The sequence below is a fragment of the Neltuma alba genome, unplaced genomic scaffold, assembly GCF_004799145.2.
Source record: "Neltuma alba isolate B1F8T4 unplaced genomic scaffold, ASM479914v2 tig00001149_pilon, whole genome shotgun sequence".
NCBI classification, from domain to species: Eukaryota; Viridiplantae; Streptophyta; class Magnoliopsida; order Fabales; family Fabaceae; genus Neltuma; species Neltuma alba.
The window spans coordinates 1-21435 of NW_021632354.1; the positions used below are offsets into that span (position 1 = coordinate 1).

Below are 21435 nucleotides of genomic sequence, written 5' to 3' on the forward strand. Positions count from 1 at the left end.
TGGAATGGGATGTTATCGTTTCAGTTTGAAAACAAAAACAGGATTGGAAGGTCGAGACAGTGGGTAAAGGGTCACTAGTGGGACTAGAGGTCGAACTGGGGTCGTATCAGTCATATTAAAATAATATAATTTAATTCATAACATTAAAATAGAACAAAATTCATAAATAATAATCAATCAAAAAAATATAAGAAGTTACAAAAGTAGTTTAAATGTTTCATTGCACCAGCGAACATTAATAAACTACATTTCTTCATCACTATAGAAAATCAAAATCATTATTAAGATCATTGGCAATAGCATAGACTGAGACATCAACAGTTGGACAAGAAAAAGTAGGAGTAACAATATCATCGTGCAAAGGTGGAGGATTACAATATCTATGTCTTCATCACCTATATAAGACAATAAGCAATATTAATGATTATGCAAATAATTATATATTCATCTAAGAATAGTCTTATTATATAATACATATATATATAACCTTCGTTATTCCTCTCAAGAGTTGTTGAATTTGCAGCGCCTTCATTGTTAAGGGTATTTTCAAGTGTAGCCCCATCTCTATCATCAAACTCTAGAGCAGGATCTTCTTTAGCCACCCAAAAGTCCACCATATCAATGTTTTCATAGTCAAGTAGACCATAACTTTTCTTCTTCAACGTATTCCTTTAATGACAAACAAAACTTCAATTAAATATAAATCAATTAAAATAAAAGCCTAAAAGTATTTATTATTTTCAAGATTACCTATGCTTCAATCGCAGATTATAGTTTGTGAAACCAAATCATTCAACCTCTTATGTTCCAATCTTGTTTCTTCTTTTTTGCATGAATTCTTTCAAACAAGCTCCAATTCCTTTGACAACCAAAAGAAGCAGAAGTTTGACTAAGAATACGCATTGTAACACACTGTAATTCTAGAAGTGAACAACCATAATATGTCCACCATTCATCTACATAATAAAATACGTTTAGTATACAATATTATATAGAATTAGTAAATAACCATAAATATACTATAAAGTATTAACACTTACAAGGGTCTAATTTTTGTACAGCTTTTTGACATGAGGGTCTATTAAAAGATTCCTTGCATTCACGATAAGTAGTCACTTGTTTCATTACCAGAAAGCCATCAACATCTTCATTTGAGTAAGACTCCATCACATCAATCAATGCCATCATTAACTTTGACTTGCTAGGACAATCAAGATCATATGTGATTGCAAGATTCAACAAATACGACGCTGCTTGAAGATTGGTCTTCAAATGCTTGTCCTATCGAGCTTGAATGATGCTTATGTAGGGCTTATACTACTCTTTGTTCTTTTTAAACATCTTTTTAATTGCCACTTTTGCCCTTTGCATGCCTTCATAAACATAAGGCAATAAAGGCTTCTCGCCTGAGTCCACAATTCTCAACAATTTTATGAGAGGCGACACAATCTTTACAACTTGATAACAGTCATTTCAAAACCGATTATCTAATATTAGGGCACTAAAATTTTTTCCTACTTCAGTGCTCGATAATTTGTGATCCACAAAATGCTTATTAACAACTAGAGCTTGCAAGTCATTTTTGTGCATATATATGCTATGCAATGTAATAAATGTAATAGCAAATGTTGTGGCACCAAGACGCATAATTTCTTTCCAACTCGGTCTTCTCCTTAGCTATTATAAGAAAACCATATGGTTGTTGTATGCAAAAATTGTTATCTTTGATGCCTTTGATGCAAGGTCTAACACATGAGGCATGCTAAAAAAGTCTTTCAATACAAGATTCAAACAATGAGCAGCACAAGACGACCAATAAATATTTTTATACTTTTCCTTAATCAGCCTACCACATGCTACATAGTAGGCTGCATTATCAGTCATTACATGGACAATGTTCTTAAGACCAACTCACTCAATGACTTCACAAAATAGAGTAAATAGAGTTTTGGCATCTTTGACTAAATCTAATGCATCAAGAGACTTCACAAGCACCATACCATGTGTAGAATACACTAAAAAGTTTATCAAAGTCCGTTGTCTAACATCAGTTCATCCATCAACCATGAGTATGTAACCATTGTTTTTCCATTTAGCTCGATGGCTATCAATAAGTAACTGATATTCTTTTCTCCAATCACTCAATAAATTAGCTTTGAAATCATAAGCACTAGGAGTTTTTAAACCCAGGCCCAATTGAAGCAATACCATCCACAACTTTTTGAAATAGAGGGCAATCAAATGCCTTAAATAGAATACAGTTCACAATGGCCCATTTAGCAATCAACATTTTCATATTGTGTTTTGCTTCTTTAGTTGCTAATGCACTTTTAATGCTTGGTTGGGAATCAGGAGCTGTCATAAGAGCAAAATAATTATCCATACTCCCAAGAGCTCTCCTCTTCTTCACACTACATGGTAATTGGAGAATCAACATGGGTTTCTTCAAGTTCTTTTTCTATGTTTTCAATAGTTTTTTCTTTGAACATTCTTTCAAAGACTCTGTCATTCTATGACGTACATCATATGAAACTTTTTTTTTTACATGAAGCTATTTGACTAGTGACACCAGTAAGGTGTTGCTTCATCCTATTTATCTCACCTCCTCTATAATTATTGCCATAAAAAAGGCATGTATATACAGTTTGTGTCCCCTCTTTTTTGTAGGTAACATGTACCCATGTAGGATCAGTTTTAGCATGCAATGAAAAAGTCGATGTAGGAGTAGAAGTTTTGGTATTGGGAGTAGAAGATTGAGTGACATTTTCATTTGTAGAACTTTGATTGTTTGGAATATCCATCACTGCTACTAAATAACAGATAAAAAATTAATAAAAATGATCCTAGATATTAGATAAACACAAATAGTAGAACCACAAGTTTCAACCTTTCATGAACTAGTTCAGACCACCAATTTGGACATCACAGTATCACACACACTGGAATTTGATGTGTGCCATTCTCAATCAATCAACTCAAAAATGAATCAATCATCATTCCAATTTCTAACACTTCTAATTATTAGCTAAATAGTAATAGAGAGCATAAATCAATCAATCATCATTCTAATTTCTAACACTTCTAATTATTAGTTACATAGCAACGAGCTTCAGTGAAGAAAGCAAAAAACAATCAATCATATTCATCATTCTAACACTTCTAACATTGTTTATTTGTTTTAGTTTTAAGGAAACAATCCGGTGAAAAGGTAGAACCAAACCTCTCAGTCAGTGGAGAAACTCGAAAGGCAAAGGCAATCCATGAATTCAGTGAAAGGTAGAAAGCAAAGCATAAATGCAGAACTCTCAAAAAGCTAGACTTAGTTAGGGATTTTCATCTCTCCCTCACTTACTATTTCCCAAACCTCTCGGCCAATGGAGAAAGGCAGAAATCAAAGCAAAGATATTTATCAATTTATTCCTAAAATCACAACCTACCTAAAAGGGAAGGGAATGTTTTTTGAACTTACCCAATACGCCAAAGCCGGTATGAATTTGATTGATTGAACCAGGGATTGAAGGATGCCTTTTAGTTTTAGGCAAGGCGAGCAGCAATGGATCTGGGGCAGGGAGAATGGTTGAACACTAGAACAAACTCAACGAAGAAGGGAATGGGAATCTTGGTCAAGGGAGAACGGTCGAACACTCGAACTCAACAAAACACTCAACTCAACGGTGCTACAAGGGAGAACAATCGAACACTCAACGGCACTGCAAGGGAGAACGGTCAAACCCTCAAACTCAACAACGCTACAAGGGAGAACTAGAAAACTCAACGGCGCTACAAGGGAGAACAGTCGAACACTCGATGGCGCACTCAAACTCAAGGAAATGAAGATGGGAATAGGGGAATCTGGTTTGGGGTCTGGCCAAGAGGAGGGAGGGGCCGAGGGAATTGATCGAACGCTGTCATTCGATTTTTTTAAGCATTAGATGATGTCATTTTGGGTTTAGGGAGTGGAAAAATATTAAACCGGTCAACTCCCCAAACTGGCAGTTGATTGGTTTAATACCAACTTGATCGGTTACTTCTCGGTTCAACAGGTAACCGGTTTTCTGGTTAAACCAGATTGGATTTTGGATTAGTTTACCGGTTTTTCCAATCTAACCAGCTGGTCTGATCCCCTTTTTTTCCCCCCTTACTTTTAGGAGGAAGGAGGCTTCAATATAATTGCCTGGTGATAAATCATATTCTTTCATATGTTTGGAATGTAGATTTTAGGCTATTTTAAGAAATAGATTGAGCATTAATTGCACTAATAAATAAATAAAATGCTGATGCACTTGAGCAAAAGAATTAAGCAATTGTGATGTTTTAATAGCTTTATGAAATTCCACAGTTGGATATTACTTTTGGGTTATTGTTCTGAATCTAGGGGCAGAGTTGTAAACATAAAGTGGCAGAAACACATTTCCAGTGAGAAAGGAAAAAAAGAGTCCAGAGGAAAAGCAATTCCATCACTGATAGAAACTGATTTCTATCACCAATGGAAAAGAGTTTCCACGCAAACTTACACTTAGTTCCGAAAATTCCAATTACTGAGGGGACGGTTCAGAAATTCAGGGGAGCGAAGCAATCAGTTACAGCAACAAGATTAATAACGAAAAAAGGAAGTGGAGAGAGGAGAAGGATTTTTATCTGAGCCAAACGACCGGAGAGAGAGAGGATACATTCGTCCACGGGTGCTGATTCATTCGGATCTTGGTAGAACGTCGACCGAAGGATTAGTGGTGATTACCGAATCTGATATTCTGATGGCAAAGCTACAATCTAAGTTTGAAGGAGGAGAAGTCGCCATCATGTGTAGCTAATTCCAGATATTCCCCCAAGAGCAGAGCTGAATCCGAGCTACTGAATTTAAGAGGGAGTCTCACATTCATCTAGTTCTTTTAATTCTTCATTGCTTTGTGAGTTGCAAAGTGATTAGGAATAGATTCAGATGTTTTCTGTTTCAAATACTGAGGTGATTGTTGTACGATTGAATGTTGCAAAGAATTTGGTATTTCACTCTGAATTGAGAAATTAATCAGAACCTTATTCTGATTCAGTGTTTTGAGAATTCGTGATTTGATTAATTGATTCATATGAGCAGGAATTTTGTTCAGTTAAGGGTGTTTAATTTTCTGCATATTCGGTGATACTTAGCTCCAGATTAGGTAATGCGATGAAGATAAAGCGAAACTCTTGGGAGAATTGACACTCTGATTGTTTTTCTTGAGTTCCATAGTACCGTTTGCGTTTCCATTCATTCTCATTTTAATACTGCATCTGAAAATCAACAAAGATCTTTTTGTATTAATCTGAATGTTGTTCTTCTTCTATATGTTCTACAAGTAAATTGTGTTAATTTTACTTAGAAATTCAGAGAGTTATTAGACCAAGTGATTCGACACTTAGGTTGCATCAGTGTACTGCATACTCCTTTCTTTATTATTTTTGATTGCCTATACGACTAAGGATAAATCACCTGGAAACTCCTTATTGGAAGTTCTCACCTTCTGGATGGATCTACAACTTTTGGAATATGCTATCTTAACTCCTCTTCATTATAGCAACAACACTTGAACCAAGAAAATGAATCATCATCGGGTCCCAAACTTTTACTTTTATTTGCCCCACAAACATAAACTCTTCCCTTTTTCCCCCTCTTTGATTTCTAAAGGCTAGTTATAAATCAATATATTATAAGCGAATTGTAGATCCCTGATCAAATCGTCATTGTAAATGATCATTTAGCTTATTAATGCATAACACTTCTAATTCTCAAAAGGCTATGGCCAGCTAGTTGTGAATATGCTATATAAGGGAGTTAAAAATACGAAAGGACTAGTTATAACTAAATTCTTGTTTTGAATATGCACACTTGTTACAATCCAAGTTTTAGTCCGTACTACGCCTGTGTCATGCGAGCTGCGCCTTTCCATTATTAATTATCATTATTCTTCACTTTATTATTTGGCTCCCTCACTTGTATTGTGCAGAAGTTGGAGAGCGTTGGAAGTACGTGTTTTCATCGTGGCTTTCGCTCATTATATGATATGTTGATTAAGAAATTGTTTCTTGTTCTTTACTCATTTGAAGAAATTCTCTTGTATTAATTTTGGGCTAAACTTGTATAGCTTGAGATATATTTGCCTATTTTCAACTTTGTCTCAAAAAAATCTCTTTGAAATTTTCTGCCAATTTCTATGACTGAAAAAAAAATGGAAATATTTTCTTTTTCAAGAGGAAAAAAAAAGAAATTGTTTTCGCAATGATTTAATAATTTTATGCCGTGAGAGGTTTTCAAAACCTCCTTAGACGAAATTGATTAATCTTTCATGTGAAATTATTAAAATATCCTCAAGAACTTAATCTAAAATGTTTTATAAAAAATAAAATGTGAGATTATTAAAATCTCCTCATAAAGTTTAATTCAAAAGTTTTTCAAAAACTTTCTTTTTTTCAAATAAAGGTAAAAAGATCGTTTTCTTAAATAAAAAATATCAACCAACAAAAAATATTTTTTAATAAATTAAACAAATGCTTTTCCAGAAAACACCAACTCAGTGACATGCATTTTTATCTCCAAACTACATGGGTTTTAATCCTTCTAAAAAGATATGTATGCCTTAAGTTTTTATTCTAAGTCAAATCCACTACGTAAATAAATTATTTTCCTTTATTTTTCTTCTTTTTTTGTTAAAAATAGTTTTCTTTTTCTTTATTTTTATTTCTTTTTTAGGGTCATTAAAATATAATAAAAAGCTGTATTAGTTTTGAATGAGTGATGTCGGTGCCTAACATCTTTCCATGTACAATCGACTTCTAGACTCTATTCTGTTTTTGTAGGCCGTCTTTTATAAAGAGGTTTCAAAATTTAACCTCTGAAATTTTTGGTGGTGTTTCTTCGATGCTACTTATTACTAAACAAGTCTGACTAGTTAAGGAGAAAGTCTAAACTTACCTCTTTCCATGCCTAATTATCATACAAGTTCATTGCATGGTTTTATCTGAAAAAGGATCGAACTTGACCATCAAAAGGTGTTTCTTTTGACCAAGCCAACGCAAAGAAAGGTGTTGGAATTTTTGGGGGAAAACCTAGTACTAGTTTTCATAATATATGCAGGTGCATGGCCAAAGTATAACGAAATCGATTGCTTGGACTGAAACACACATTCCAGGAAGTCCCTATTGCAAGTCAGCCCTCTTCTGGTTCAGTTATGGCTGCCCAACACCCATCTCCAAAGTCCATAATATATTCGCCAAATTAAATACCTCAATTAATTTTTGACTGGTAACATTTTTTTCAAATGTTACTCCCTCCGCTTTTTTAAACAAGATACAAATAACGAAGACCTTATTTGTTTTCTCCTTCTGAAAATTTTTTTGGTTTTTAAGAAAACCAAAAAACAAATAATTTGTTTGATAATTTGTTTTTAATTAAGTGTTTTAAAAAACAGAAATTTATTTTTAAAAACTAAAAAAACCAAAACAATTTTTATTTTTTTGTTTTTATTTTTGCATTTTTTATTTTTTTTTGGGAAAATAGGGAAACCTTTTCTTGTATATTTGATTGATGACTTTTTCTCCATTTAAAGACTTGAGTTCATATCGAAGCTTCATCCTCGGTCTTGATATGTTTTTTTTCAAATATAATTGTTTAGAACAATTTTTTGTTTCCAAAACATGTTTTGGAAAACAATTTTTTGAGAACGAAAAAATATAAAACAGAAAAACAGGCCCTAAGATGTTACTTCCGATCCTAAATATAAGATCTAGATTTAAGTATAAATTATTATACTTAATCTAGATCTTATATTTAGGTCCGGAGATAGTACATAAATAAAAAAAAGTTGGTTAAAAATAATAATATATATCTATAAAAATAATTTATTTTTCAAAAACACTCTTATTTATGCAAAAAGGTGAGTTGGAGAGAGAATGAGTGAAAAAAGAGATGGGAGAGACATGTAATTAATTGAAAGTATTTTTTTTAAAAAAAATGCATTGCCATGTATCATTTATATATTGTTGGCGTTGCAGGTTTAACATTGTAATTACGAGGTGAACTATAATTAGATGATTTGGGAATAACTAGCTTACTCAGTCCGCATTCTTCGTATTTTTAAGTGGCAGGGGATAAACATTATAATGTTATATTGAAACTAGAAAATGGATTTTAGAACTAGATCATGGTCTATGAGTTCAATAAACTATCGATGATAAGTGGATTGATTTGCTTTTGGGACTCACAGAAGTTTAACTACTAATCTCATGTATAGTCTCATTAGGATACATGTTTTTCATCAAGTCTGAAATCAGCTCTTCTATGGATCAGATTAGTTAATTAGGAAAGCTCTCTAACTATAGGTGATTATGACTCAATATATTACTTGTAAATATATTCAGCTATAACGACATGCTATAAGCTTTGCATTAAGAACAAGATGATTAGTGTCATATAAAATGAAGAGGACAATCGTTCATGATCTCAAATTTTTAGCTCGACTCCGATTCTAACATGGCAACTTTTTTTTTTTTCAAATGCTTTAATTTTTTTTGGGATAGACATTTTTTTAATTTAGTTCAATTAGTTTTTTCTATAAGGAGAGTTTGAAATCTTCATCAGTATACAAATTTCGTCTTAGATAAAAGTTATTCCTCTATGTACGCGACAATTAAGTTTAACTTCTAATCCTGTGTTCTGTTAGCAAAGGAGGGGGGAAAAAACTTTGAGTGCGTGTGCGTGTGTTCTGAGCAAAATCCTCTTTAGCATGTCCAGATTCAGATTACGATACGACACACAATTTTAGTACTCATCACTTAATGTAGCGATAAATTCACGTGACAATGATATTCTACTAACTTATTATACATAAATATGGACGTATGATCAAAAGCGCTCGATTTTTTCATACATACAGATAGCTTCACAAACTTGAACAGTCACAAGCATAAACGACGTGTTCGTGCAAAGGAGATTTGGGAGGGCTTAACTAGGTCACTGAAGGTATCACCCAGTCCAATATTAAACCAGCCAACAGCAAGTACAGAGACACTCCATAGATGGCCCCAGAGAAATATCATGGAAGAACAGAGGATAAAGGAGGTACCTTAGCTTGGTGTATTTTTGTTCAGAGTTGCTTGCTGGTCCTTGTGGAAACAGGGAAATGCAAGAGTTCTAAAGACTGAATATCCTGATACAAGCGCGAGTAGCGAAGGGGGACGCGGGGCTGGTTCAAGATTTAACTCGGATTGGCAGGGTGAAAGTGGAAGGAATGAAAAGGATTTGCATGCCATATATACTTTTAAATACATTAATTATTACTCTCATAAATGTAATTGGGAGGGAAATATATATATATATATATATAGAGAGAGAGAGAGAGAGAGAGAAGAAGGAGGAGGAGGAGGAGGAGGAGGAGTCATGAACACATATGCATTCTATCACAGGCAATAAAACCAACATATTAACCTCTCCACCATAACCAGTTTCCGGGCACAAGAGTGACCTATACTCTCTACAAGTGTGTTTTGATTGAAGAGAACGGAGAAGAAAGAAATGTGATTTAGATATAAATAAGAGATACGTCTAATTAAATCAAGCATTCCTTCTCAATTCTTCCTCTCTCTGCAATTAAATTCCCATATCTTAAACTTCACGATGTAACGTCTTGGTATGAGGCGCCATCAAAGAAAACTAAGGCGAAGAACTACCATTATTTGCTTACATATCCTTTTTAGGATCTTCTGGAAATTCTTGCATCACTTGGTACAAAAACTCAGCATTATTGACGAGGAACGAGGAATAATATTCATCCAAGTCTGCTTCATTTGCTGCAAAGTTCAGACTATAATAGTTATCCTGGTCGTATATATTTTCTGGGACAAATGGTGGGGTCCAGGTATCACCGAATTCTTCAATTATTTCCGATGCAGCGCTAGCAACGCTTGATCCTCCGAAGGAAAAGGTTGCAGATGAATTCCAGAGGGGTGGAGAGCTTTCTGGGATATTACTGGAGGAAGCAGCAGCAAAACTAAGCAGAGGATTTTCAGGTTCGAAAGACTTCGTTGTTTCTCTTTACAAGTACCGCTGGCCTTCGTTTTGAACTCGGATTTTTCCTCATGAGTGCACTCCACTTTCCTCCTTAGGTAGCTATGCCAGTGGTTCTTGATCCCGTTGTCACTTCTCCCTGGAAATCTTTTGGCAATCAAAGACCATCTGCGATGACAAATGATATATATGTTAGATATATATTGGGCATGCATATGAAACCATCTTCCGTTTTACTTGATGTTTAAAGCACTGGAGCTTGAAGTCAATTGATTCTTTCATATATAATTAAAGACTTTTTTTTGCCTTGGTAACCCTTTTCATCCCAATGATCGAATCATAAAATCGGGAATTTTAAGGAGACAAATTAAAACTCGATCATCCAACTTAAATTTTAGGTAGCTATGCCAATGGTTGACACTTTTCCCAAGTTTTCCTAGCCATGTTCACGGAACTGAAAGAGTCATAAAGACACATACTAACAGACTAATGAAACTTCTCGAATATTATGGGATCTAGCTATATAGCAAGCGTCGAAGTTCATGCTTATGTAACAATAACAAAGAGATTCATATAAGATCCACTTTGTAGGTCAATTTTTTCATTAAATAAAGTGGATCTTATATTAAGCTCTGGAGGTAGTATGTGATAAGGAAAGAATCTTGATGGATTAAAAACCCGTATAAATCCGGGAGAGCATATATGTCAGAGGTAACATATGCTTACTTATTTCCAAGTTGTTCATGTAATTTGATGATCAGTTCGTCTTCTTCTTGGGTGTAACTTCCACGCTTTACGCCCGGGCGAAGGTAATTTAGCCAGCGAAGTCGGCAACTCTTTCCACACCTTGATAAACCTGTATGTAATTGCGGCTGAAACTCCATCAAGATCCACATCCAAACTTGTATTTCTTTCATTAGAGACTGAAGTTAATGAGGTTGAAACAAACAAGTTCGTTTTGGTTAACAAGTTTAAGAGTGTGTGTGTGTGGGTGTGTTTGTATACTTACCAGCGTGTTTGGGGAGTTGACGCCAATTACTATGGCCATGTCTCTCGACATATGCTCTTAACCTTTCATCTTCTTTCTTACTCCACGCACCTCTCTTTATTCCATTTTCGTCATAGTAAAGCCTTCTCGTCATCACGTATATCTATATTACCAAGTTTTGGTTCTTTCAGACAAGACTTCAACTAAGCTAAGGGAGCACATACACTTATAGAAGGCAGCAGACACACACACACACACACACACACATATAGCAACCTCGGCTCCACCGAATAATACTGAAGCCCTAGCTTGCAGTAAGATTAGACCACATGGAGAAGGAAATATGCGTATGTTTCCTAGTTCATGTAAAATTCTACTAACTGATAAAATAATTAAATATGGGTGTATACTTTTGAACCGAGAAGAAACACTTCACCTTTACTTTTGGTGGTTTATTTTATGTTGGCCATTAGGAGTCCAAAGTGTTGTGAGAAATGAATCAGGATCGTCACTTGCGAAGCAAAGTTTCCAGTCATTCGGAAAAGAAATCGAAACCGTAGGTTCGGTCCATGTCTTTAATTAAAAAAAAAAAAACCCGCCGACTTATCAGTGGTGCAATTTACTTTTTGACTTCGGGGACGCTTAATCAAAAACCTTGTCTGCATTCACTTGATTCCCAGGGTGCTTCCTCTGTGCAATTAGGTCTTGTTTGATATGAAATATTAAAAATAAAAGATAGGGATTAGGATTGTAATTGCAATGAAAAAAATTTTAAAAGTATTTAGTATGAGCAATTATTTATTACATGGGATTAAGCAAACCCACGAAAATAGGATTGGGAAATACCACTTCCTCCCGAGGTATTCCTCAATCCCACATATATGGGTTTGTCTAATCCATGTAACAAGTAATCTCTCATACTATACATTATTTTCTCAATTTCAATCACAGTCCCTGTTTTTTATTTTTAATACTTCGTACCAAACAGTATCTTAGAATATACTTTATATGGACTAGATATTAGGAGGGGCATTCAAATTGCTCGTCCCAATCTCAACTACATCGGGATAGGACAGTCGTATCCTAAAATTTCTTGGGATGGGATAAACGGGGTGTCCCGTCCTAGATATATATGTGTGTGTGTGTGTGTGTGTATATATTAATTTTTAAATTATTTTTATTCTTAGATTTTTAATCTATCTTTAAATATTGGCCTTAATTTTGGATTCGAATAACAATATTTGATTGATTAGGACGTGAATTTTGGAGAACATAAAGATAAAATCACTAATACATTGCGTTCAGTTCTTAAAGAAAAAAATTTGAGATATATATGTATGAAAGTTTCATAAATCGTATTTATACCTAATAAATAAATAATATTTATGTTTGAGTAAAACTACATCTAGTACCCGAATCTTATTAAACAATTCATGTGGTTCACATACATACAAGGGAGTTCTTGTTGAAGGTCATGAGTGATGATCAATCGGATCCAATTCATGTCTTTTTTTTTTTTTTTTTGCCTAAGTATTGGTATCCTTTTATTGGAGGCAATTTTATATAAGTACTATCAAGCACAAAGTTTGTGCAACTCTCCCAACAAGAATTTGAACCTTAGTTCACCACATTGTAAAGGACTAGCTTTTTTTGCTAGACCAAATTCCTTAATCTATTATGTGACTTGGGATTTAATTAAGGGCTTTAAGAAAGCAGTCTATTTTGTCCCCAAAAGGGGGAATATATACATATATAGGTTTTGTAGGGTAAGTCATTCCCAGGTGCTTTTATTAATATTTTTTAGCTAATTAAAAAATCTTTCGAGAGAAGTACTCTTTTGATAATAAAATTTCAAGTTGGTTGTCTTACACTAAGAAGAGCAAATGCCTAAGGTGAATTTTGTTTGCGCATGTGTGCGAAAGAAAGAGATTAAAAATAGAAAAATAATTATGTGCAGGGGTTATAAGCCTTTTTTCAAATTCCAACCTCTTAAGTTGAAAGTAATTTCGGAAAAAAAAAATTATCGATTCAGGATAAGTTTAATGCTTTAAGTGTCATTCCCAGGCATGTGAGAATTAGGGAGTATATTCAAAGGCCTTCGTTTATGGGAGTCAGGTGATGGAGGCCTCCTATTTTGACGATCGTCAATCAGTATATTAGGGTTCCAGGAGGAAGAAGGCTTCAATTTAATTAATTGCCTGGAAACACCTTATTGGAAGCTGTTACCTTCTGCGCCTTTTGGATTATGATTATCTTAACATCTCATCATCATCACATAGGGCGTCCCTAGACGAAAATAAAGTTGTGATATTTGGATCTTAAGTTTGCTGATAAATGCTTACTGGCGTAATATTGGGCGTGAAAAGTTGTCAACAGAGAAAAGTCATCACCTAAAAAGGGCTCGAACTGGACCTTCTAGAGAGAAGAGGCCCCTCAACAAATTAAAAGATATTTCTTTTGACCAACAAAGGTGTTCGAAGTTTGTGAGAAGACGTAGATTTTGTAATATGTTCACGTGAAGGAAATCCATGGCTTGGGCTGAAACCAACATTATATTATATTCCTCCACGGAACTCCCATACTGCAAGTCATGAGAGCTCTTCAGATTCAGTTAATTATGGCTGCCCCATCGACCAATTTCACAACAGTCCATTCAATTCCAAAATATATTCGCCAAATACGAAGATCACGCTTTCTTGTATCCCACCATTTCACATAGATTTAAAAACAAGCAAACAAAGAAAACAGTTATAGGTGTTTTTTTTTTTAAATTTACTTCGCTTGTTATATCCCTCAATTAAACTTCAACTCGTAACTTGTGACAAATGATATTATGGAGAAGTCTGTAGTTGTTCTAAAGTCTTCACGTTCATGTTTCTGTTTTTTTTTTATGACAATAATTGCTCAACTACCATTTTAAGGATCAAACTCATTCTACGAACGTTGAGAACCCCACTTCCCCCCCCCCCCCCAAAAAAAAAGAAAAAGAACAAGAAAAGAGAGAACCCAAGCCCCCCCCCCCCAAAGAAAAGAAACAGAGTATTCGAGAAAGTTCAGCGGTAGCTGCAACTTAAGAAACTAGCGTCAAGACAAGTCACCGTTTTTTGCTCCAGTTTTTAAAGATTTTAAGAGGAGTTTCTCCAGATTTCCTAGAGAGGCGTACTCCATTTTGAAGTATTTGGGAAGGAAAATAAATGCTGAGAGAGCTCTATTTTTCCGTGGAATAGAGACTGAGTTTTAAAGAAAATCTGCATATTAATTCATTTAATTTTTCGCTTCTATATATTTGCATGTTGTTTCTCTCATTAACCACTTAATTTTTGATTTATATATTATTGGCATTGCATGTTTAACGAGATGATGAATTAAATTAGGTGATTTCAGAATAACTTGTTTACTCACTCCATATTTCTTATCTATTTATGTGGGAGGAGATCATTAGCTGATTTGGAAAACATTATTGTTACAGTGAAACTAGAAAACGGATTTTTGAACTAGATCATGGTCTGAGTTCATAAAACTATTGATGATAGGTGGATTGATTTGCTTTTGGGATACATAAATATGGACGAATGATCAAAAGCGCTCGATTGTTTTTTGACACATACAGATTCATAAACTTCAGTTTTATTAAACACAGATGCAAGTCTACAAACTTCAGTAACCAGAAGCACGACACTATGGATGGAGTGGCCTCGCCATTTGCAAGAGCAAGGCGCAGACACACAAGCACACATTACAAGTAGGATAGTTAATTATTAGTGTGCCAATGAAATTTCAAATTTGGAAAGGAATGACAAGAAATTCAGGTGCTTTTTTGACACATTCCTCCAATAACCATCCATAGCTAGCCATCCTCATCAGTTCAACCGCAACAATCTGTATATGCCGTATTTAATTTCAATACATTAGTTATTAATCTTATAAATGTAATTGAGAGGGAAATATACTAAAGAAGACGGAAAAGGAGCGTAATCAATGACCATAAGTATACGCATTTATTACATGCAATAAACCCAACAAATTAACCTCTCCAAAACCAGTTTCAAGGCAAAAGGGTGAGTTATACTCTTTCTAAGTATGTTGTGATTGAAAAGAAGGAGAAGAACATTAATGGGATTTAGATCTAAATAAGAGGTATGGCTAGTTAATTAAGACACTAATTCCTTCTTAATTCTTCTCCTCTCTTCACACTACCAAAAAAAAAATTCTGTTGTCAAAAAGACCCTCACTAATTAATTAGTAACAGATTCCATGTCTAAATTGGTTAATGATGAAAATTTGATGAGCCATAAAAATTTCATTAGTAAATTCCATTGCTAATTCACTTTCTTTTCTTTTATAATTAAATTTTTACATCTTTTTTTTTAATTATTATTATATAGGGTGGGCTCGAAACTGCATCACAACACACACCCCACTAGCACACGCAGGTACCACTTGGCCAAATGGCATTGGTTAAATTCTCAATCTTAAAATTCACCTTATAACCTCTTTTTATGAAGCCCATCAAAAGAAATATAAGGTAGAATCACCATTTGCTTATATATCATTTTTAGGATCTTCAGGAAATCCCTGCATCACTTGGCACAAAAATTCAGCATTATCGAAGAGGTATGAGCAGTATCCACATGATGTGCTGAATAGTAGAGGCTGTAACAGTTGTCCTGGTCATATATATTCTCTGGGACAAATGGTTGGGTCCAAAAATCTCCGAATTCGTCAAATATTTCCCATGCAACATTAGCAGCGCCTGATCCTCCAAATTAAGGAAAAGGCTGAAGATGAATTGTAGATGGGTGGTGAGTTTTCTGAGTTATCACTGGGGGAAGCAGCAGAAAAACCAAGCGGAGGGTTTTCAGGTTCGAAATACTTTGTTGTTTCTCCTTCACAAGTACCACTAGCCTTCGTTTTGAACTCAGATTTTTCCTCATGATTGCACCCCACGTGCTTCTTTAGGTGGCTATGCCAATGGTTCTTAACCTCGTTGTCACTTCTGCCTGATAATCTTATCGCTATCAAAGACCATCTACGACGAAAAATTTATATTAGGTGAGGTATCCCGCATACTATGAAATCATCTGAACTTTACTTGATGACTAAAGCACTTGAGATTTGAAGTCAATTGGTTCTTTCACATGAAATTAAAGACATCACACACACACACACATATATATTTCATTCGTAACACAATACCAGGAACGTTAGGAAAACAAATTGAATCTCGATCATCCAATATAAATTTTCACACCTTAAGAAAGCATTTTCGAGAGAAAATCCAAACCGCTTCATCCTTTTAACTTTTCCAAAGTTTTCCTAGCCATATTAAGGCAAATGAAAAAGAATCCTAAAGACACATATAAACAAACTAATAATGAAACTAATTAAACTTAAATATTATTAGATCGAGCTATAAAAAGCCAGCATCGAAATTCATGCTTATGTAACAAAGTGATTAACGACCGAGATAACAAATGCTTACTTATGTCCATGCGCTGTTCATGCAATTTGATGATGAATTCGTCTTCTTCTTGGGTGTAATTTCCATGCTTTACGCTCGGACGAAGGTAATTTAGCCGGCGAAGTCGGCTACTCTTTCCACACCTTGATAAACCCGAACGTAAATATAATCGCAAGCTCCATCAAGATCATATCCCAACTTGTATTTCTTTAATTAGAAACTAAAGTTAATTAGGTTGTAATAGAACAAAAATGAAAAGAGAGCAGCCTAGTCAGAGAAGCACAATAAAAACAGAGTTCGAATGACATTGTGTTTCTCATTTCAAGTGTGTACAGTAGATAGCTCTATATAAAGAGATCGTTGTCCATTACAAGAGTGCCGCGTGCAGCAACTTGAAAAATATTAAACTTATTTTGTTATCTCAGATCAATCTGATTTCAAATTTAAAACCTAGCTAGACACATAGAAGCTAAGGCTTCACACGCACACGCACACGCACATATATATTCGATAACGTTTCGGCTCCACTCAATAATACTTAAGCCCTAACCAGCAATGGGATTAGACACGCTGAAAGAAATATGGGTGTGTTTTCGAGTTCATGGAAAATTCCCCTGACAAATTAAATAATATATAGGTTTTGTTGATGGGCATTGTCATTCTCAAATTTTTAATATCTATCCAGTTCGTATATTAAAGAAGAAAAGTGGATGTGGTCTTTTAAAATTATTAAACATGGTTTCGGGGCATGGGATTTGAGTTTACCCGTTGTGAATTTTTTTTTTTTAAAAAAAACACTTGACTTTTAACTCGAAAAAGAAAAATGAAAACCATACAGGAGTTACGTCGTCGTCATTTTTGTAATTTCTGGGACAACAGGTTGGGTTCAAAAATCGCCGAATTCTAATTCTTCCAATAATGGCCATACAGCATTTCCATGGCTGAGGGTGAAAGTTGATTTAACTTTGGCAAAAATATACATGTGATCTTTTAATTTTATACAAAATTTCTTTACTCTTTCACTTTCTCTTTGTCGAAACAGGCCCGTTTGGATTGATAGTAGAAAAAGTAGTTTATTTTCAATCTGACTTTTAGAAAAGTAAGATTGGATAAAAGTTAAATTAGATAAGGTAAATTGTGTTTGAATTGGAGTTTAAAAAAGTTACATTGAGTAATGTGATTTATGTTTACATTGACTCCTATAAATAAGTTAGTTTGTGAAAGTAAGTTGTTTGGATTATGATTGAATAAGTAGTCCTAGTTTGTAAAATTACAAAATTAAGTATGAATTTTATTAAATAAAAAAAATAATCAATTTATATGATACAATAAATTTAAATTATTTATAAGCTCCTGCTGATCTCATATATATATTTTTTATTTGTTTGTTTATTATAAGGACATATTTGAAAACAAAAATACATTTCTGATTTATTTATTATTTTTAACTGATTTTTCGTTATCTGTAAATTAGTTATTTAAGGTTTATAATAAGAATACGAAGAAGTGGTGAATTTCTTAAATTTTTTTCTTTATTAAATTAAAAAAATTGGGTAAGCTAATTAATTATAAGAAATATGACTTTTTTTTAAAATACCATAGCTGTCCTTCTTGATATCCTCCATTTCTCTTTTATTTGATTATAGTTGAGGGAGCATCAATAAGGATAATTTAAGAGAAATTATTAAATATAGTAAATAGATTTTACATTTAAAATTAAAGTTAATTTAATAATTAAGTACTACGTTAAATGGATTAGGAGAATTTGCTTACTGTAGAAAACAAAACAGAAAAGGAATTATAGCAGTTAAAGGGGCATTTATATAGAGATCATTGTCCCTTACAATCCAAGGTCCCCAAAAAAAAATATGGGCCATTACAAGAGTGCCGCGAGTATCTATTTTCACTGTTTTGAAAAGTTGAAGGTAAATAGTTCGGATGACCCGAATTATCATGTCAGGATACAGGTGCTTGATCCAAAATGTGAAGTTTCAAAGGCCGAATGATCAAAGACTGACCCAATGGGTCACTTCTCGTACACGGATCTATTGTTGCAAAATCGAGGCTTCCCTTTTTGGTAGAAGGCTTGGATGTGGATAATTCGCAAGATCAGAAGAATGAGTCTAATTGGGCCCAATATATCTTCTGGCCCAGATAGTTTCCCTATTTGGACTCATTCTTCTTCTTCTTTGTCTTTCTTTTCTTTTTTCCCTCTCCCAATCAGAATCAACACGGCAGGCCGTTTTAGTCAGAAAGGGGAATGGAGCATCAACTTCTTCCTCCTCTTTTTTTTTTTTCCAAAAAATGTTGTAACAGTTTCGGTTTTCTTAAGAAGAATTAAAATAAAATATCATAAGAAAGAAGATTTATCTCAGCTAATAGTTGTAAAGAGATTATTCCTATGATAAATTATTAGAGTAAGGTGATAAACGAGTCTTCTGTTTTGATGACCATGGAATGGGATATTACATGGTTTCAGAAGGAAGGAGGCTTTGTTTTAATTGCCTGAAAACCCCTTATTGAAGTTGTCACCCTCTGGATGGATCTGCAACTTTTGGAATATGACTATTTTAACTCCTCATCATCATAGCAACAACACTTGAGCAAAGAAAACGAATCATCTTTGGGTCCCAAACTTTCACTTTCACTTCCCCCACAAACATAAATTCTTCCTTTCTTTCCCCTCTTTGATCTCTAAAGGCTAGTTATAAATCAATATATAATAAGCGGATTGTAAATCCCTGATCGAATCGTCGTTGTAAATCATCATTTAGCTTATTAGTGCATAACACTTATAATTTTCAAAAGGCCATGGCTAGCTAGTCGTGAATATGCTATATAAGGGAGCTAAAAATACGAAAGGACTAGTGATAACTAAATGCCTGTTTTGAATATACACGCTTATTAATATTTAATTTTTAACAAAACTAAGCGTGTTAAAATATTTCATCTAAATTATGCATTGATATATTATATGATTATATTATATGTAAATATTATTTGTAACCCTAAATTTATGCTTGTTGAGATCATGATCACTTACGAAGGATATATAACTGACGCGACTCCCGTGACTATAAAGGGAACCAAATCAGACATAAATACAAATATTCTCTCGTCATGACTTGAAGCCGCTTTTACTTATACTAATCAATTTATAGATAATCAACTAATAACATAATATAATCACTTTAATTTATCAAATGGGATCAAATTATGTTTGGGAAGAGACAAGATGTACTATTCTGGAAATGTGTCATTTGTACGTTAATATTGAACTGGTAAACCTGCTTGGATGGATGTGAATCTCTGCGCGGCTTACTGGTCCACTTTTTCCGGTTAGTTTGGGTCCTCAAAAATTGGGAACACACGATCCGGTTATCACGTGGTCTTACCTTAAAAGGGATCGAATTTGACCTTCTAGAGAAGGCCCCCCAACAAAAGTTGTTTCTTTTGACCAACCCAACGCAACAAAGGTAGCAGAAGTTTGTAGTGCGTCCGCTCCTAAATATAAAATATAAGAACTAATTGAAAATTTTAAATATAATATCATAATTCATTTTATCTTCTAAATTTATAATGTATTCTCAAAAATATCTCTATTAATAGTAAAATATTTTCACTTATGTATAGTTCTAATATACATAATTGAATAAGGGTAATTCAAAAAAATCAACATATATTTGTTACAAATAACTAATTTAAATAATTTTTTTATCTTTTTAAATTAGTTATCTAATTCTTATATTAAAGATATGAGGTAATAGAAGATACGTATAGGTTTCACAATATACCACATGGCACATGCATGGTCTAATTAATTACCGCTATGGGGAAATCGATTTCTTGGACTGAAACGGACATTCCGCGAAAGTCCCTATTGCAAGTCAGACCTCTTCAGGTTCAGTTATGGCGGCCCGATAGACCCACCATCTCTCCAAGGTCTCCTCTTCATTTTAAGGGTCAAATTCATTCGATGAACGTTGACACACCCAAAAAAAAAGAAGAAGCATTCAAGAATGTTCAGCGCTAGCTGCAACTCAATATATAACACACTAGCCTCACGACAATGCACCGTTTTTTTGCTCCAATTTTTAAAGATTTTTTAGAAGAGTTTCTTCATTTTCTAGAGTAGAGGACGCCATTTTGAAGTATTTGCTAAGGAAAACAAATGCTGAGAGCGCTCTATATTTTGCCATAGAAGAAACTGAGTTTTAAAGAAAAATCTACATATTGATTCAATTTTTCTCTTCTATATATTTTTCCTCCGGTTTCTCTTATTACCCGCTTAATTTATGATTTATATTATTTTCATTGCATGTTTAACCTTGTAATTATGAGATGAACCAACTTAGGTGATTTGGGAATAACTTGTTTATTCTTCATATTTTTAAGTGGGAGGAGATCATTAGATGTTGTTACGCTGAAACTAGAAAATTGATTTTAGAATTATTAGATCACGGTCTTTGAGTTCATGAAACTATTGATGATAGGTGGGTTTATTTGCTTTTGGGATACAGAAGTATAACTACTAATCTCATGTGGCCTCATTAGGATATAATTTTTTTTCCATCAAGTCAGATTTTCTATAGATCAGATTCACTAATTAGTTAAGGAAGTTCTTTAGGTGATGATAACTCAGAATAAATACCCGTAAATATATTATAACTTTAAACTATAATGACATGCGATAGGTGATGCATTAAGAATATGACATGCGATAGATGATGCATCAAGAACACGATGAAATAGCTAGTGGGGTAATTAGTATCATATAAATGTGGAGATATGATCAAAAGCGCTCGATTTCTTTGCGTGCACAGATTCCCGAACTTTAATTTTATACATATACATGCAAGTCCACAAACTTTAATAATCAAAAAGCGGGAACAATATGATAGAGTGGCCTAGCTACTTGCAAGAGCAAGGTGCAGACAAACACACGCACGC

The 21435-nt window shown here is 34.0% G+C and overlaps 1 protein-coding gene across 1 annotated transcript; it reads right to left on the reverse strand.

The window, feature by feature from the left end:
- Positions 1-375: 375 nt before the first annotated feature.
- On the reverse strand, positions 376-11178 carry LOC114751976 (transcription repressor MYB6-like; the record flags this gene model as incomplete). The annotated part of the gene is made up of 6 exons (XM_028940686.1): positions 11046-11178; positions 10893-10959; positions 10074-10204; positions 9714-9987; positions 488-669; positions 376-395 (listed from the first exon to the last, which is right to left on the reverse strand). Coding segments are annotated over exons 1-6 (807 nt in total), but the record flags the coding sequence as incomplete, so codon positions are not given.
- Positions 11179-21435: the final 10257 nt, after the last annotated feature.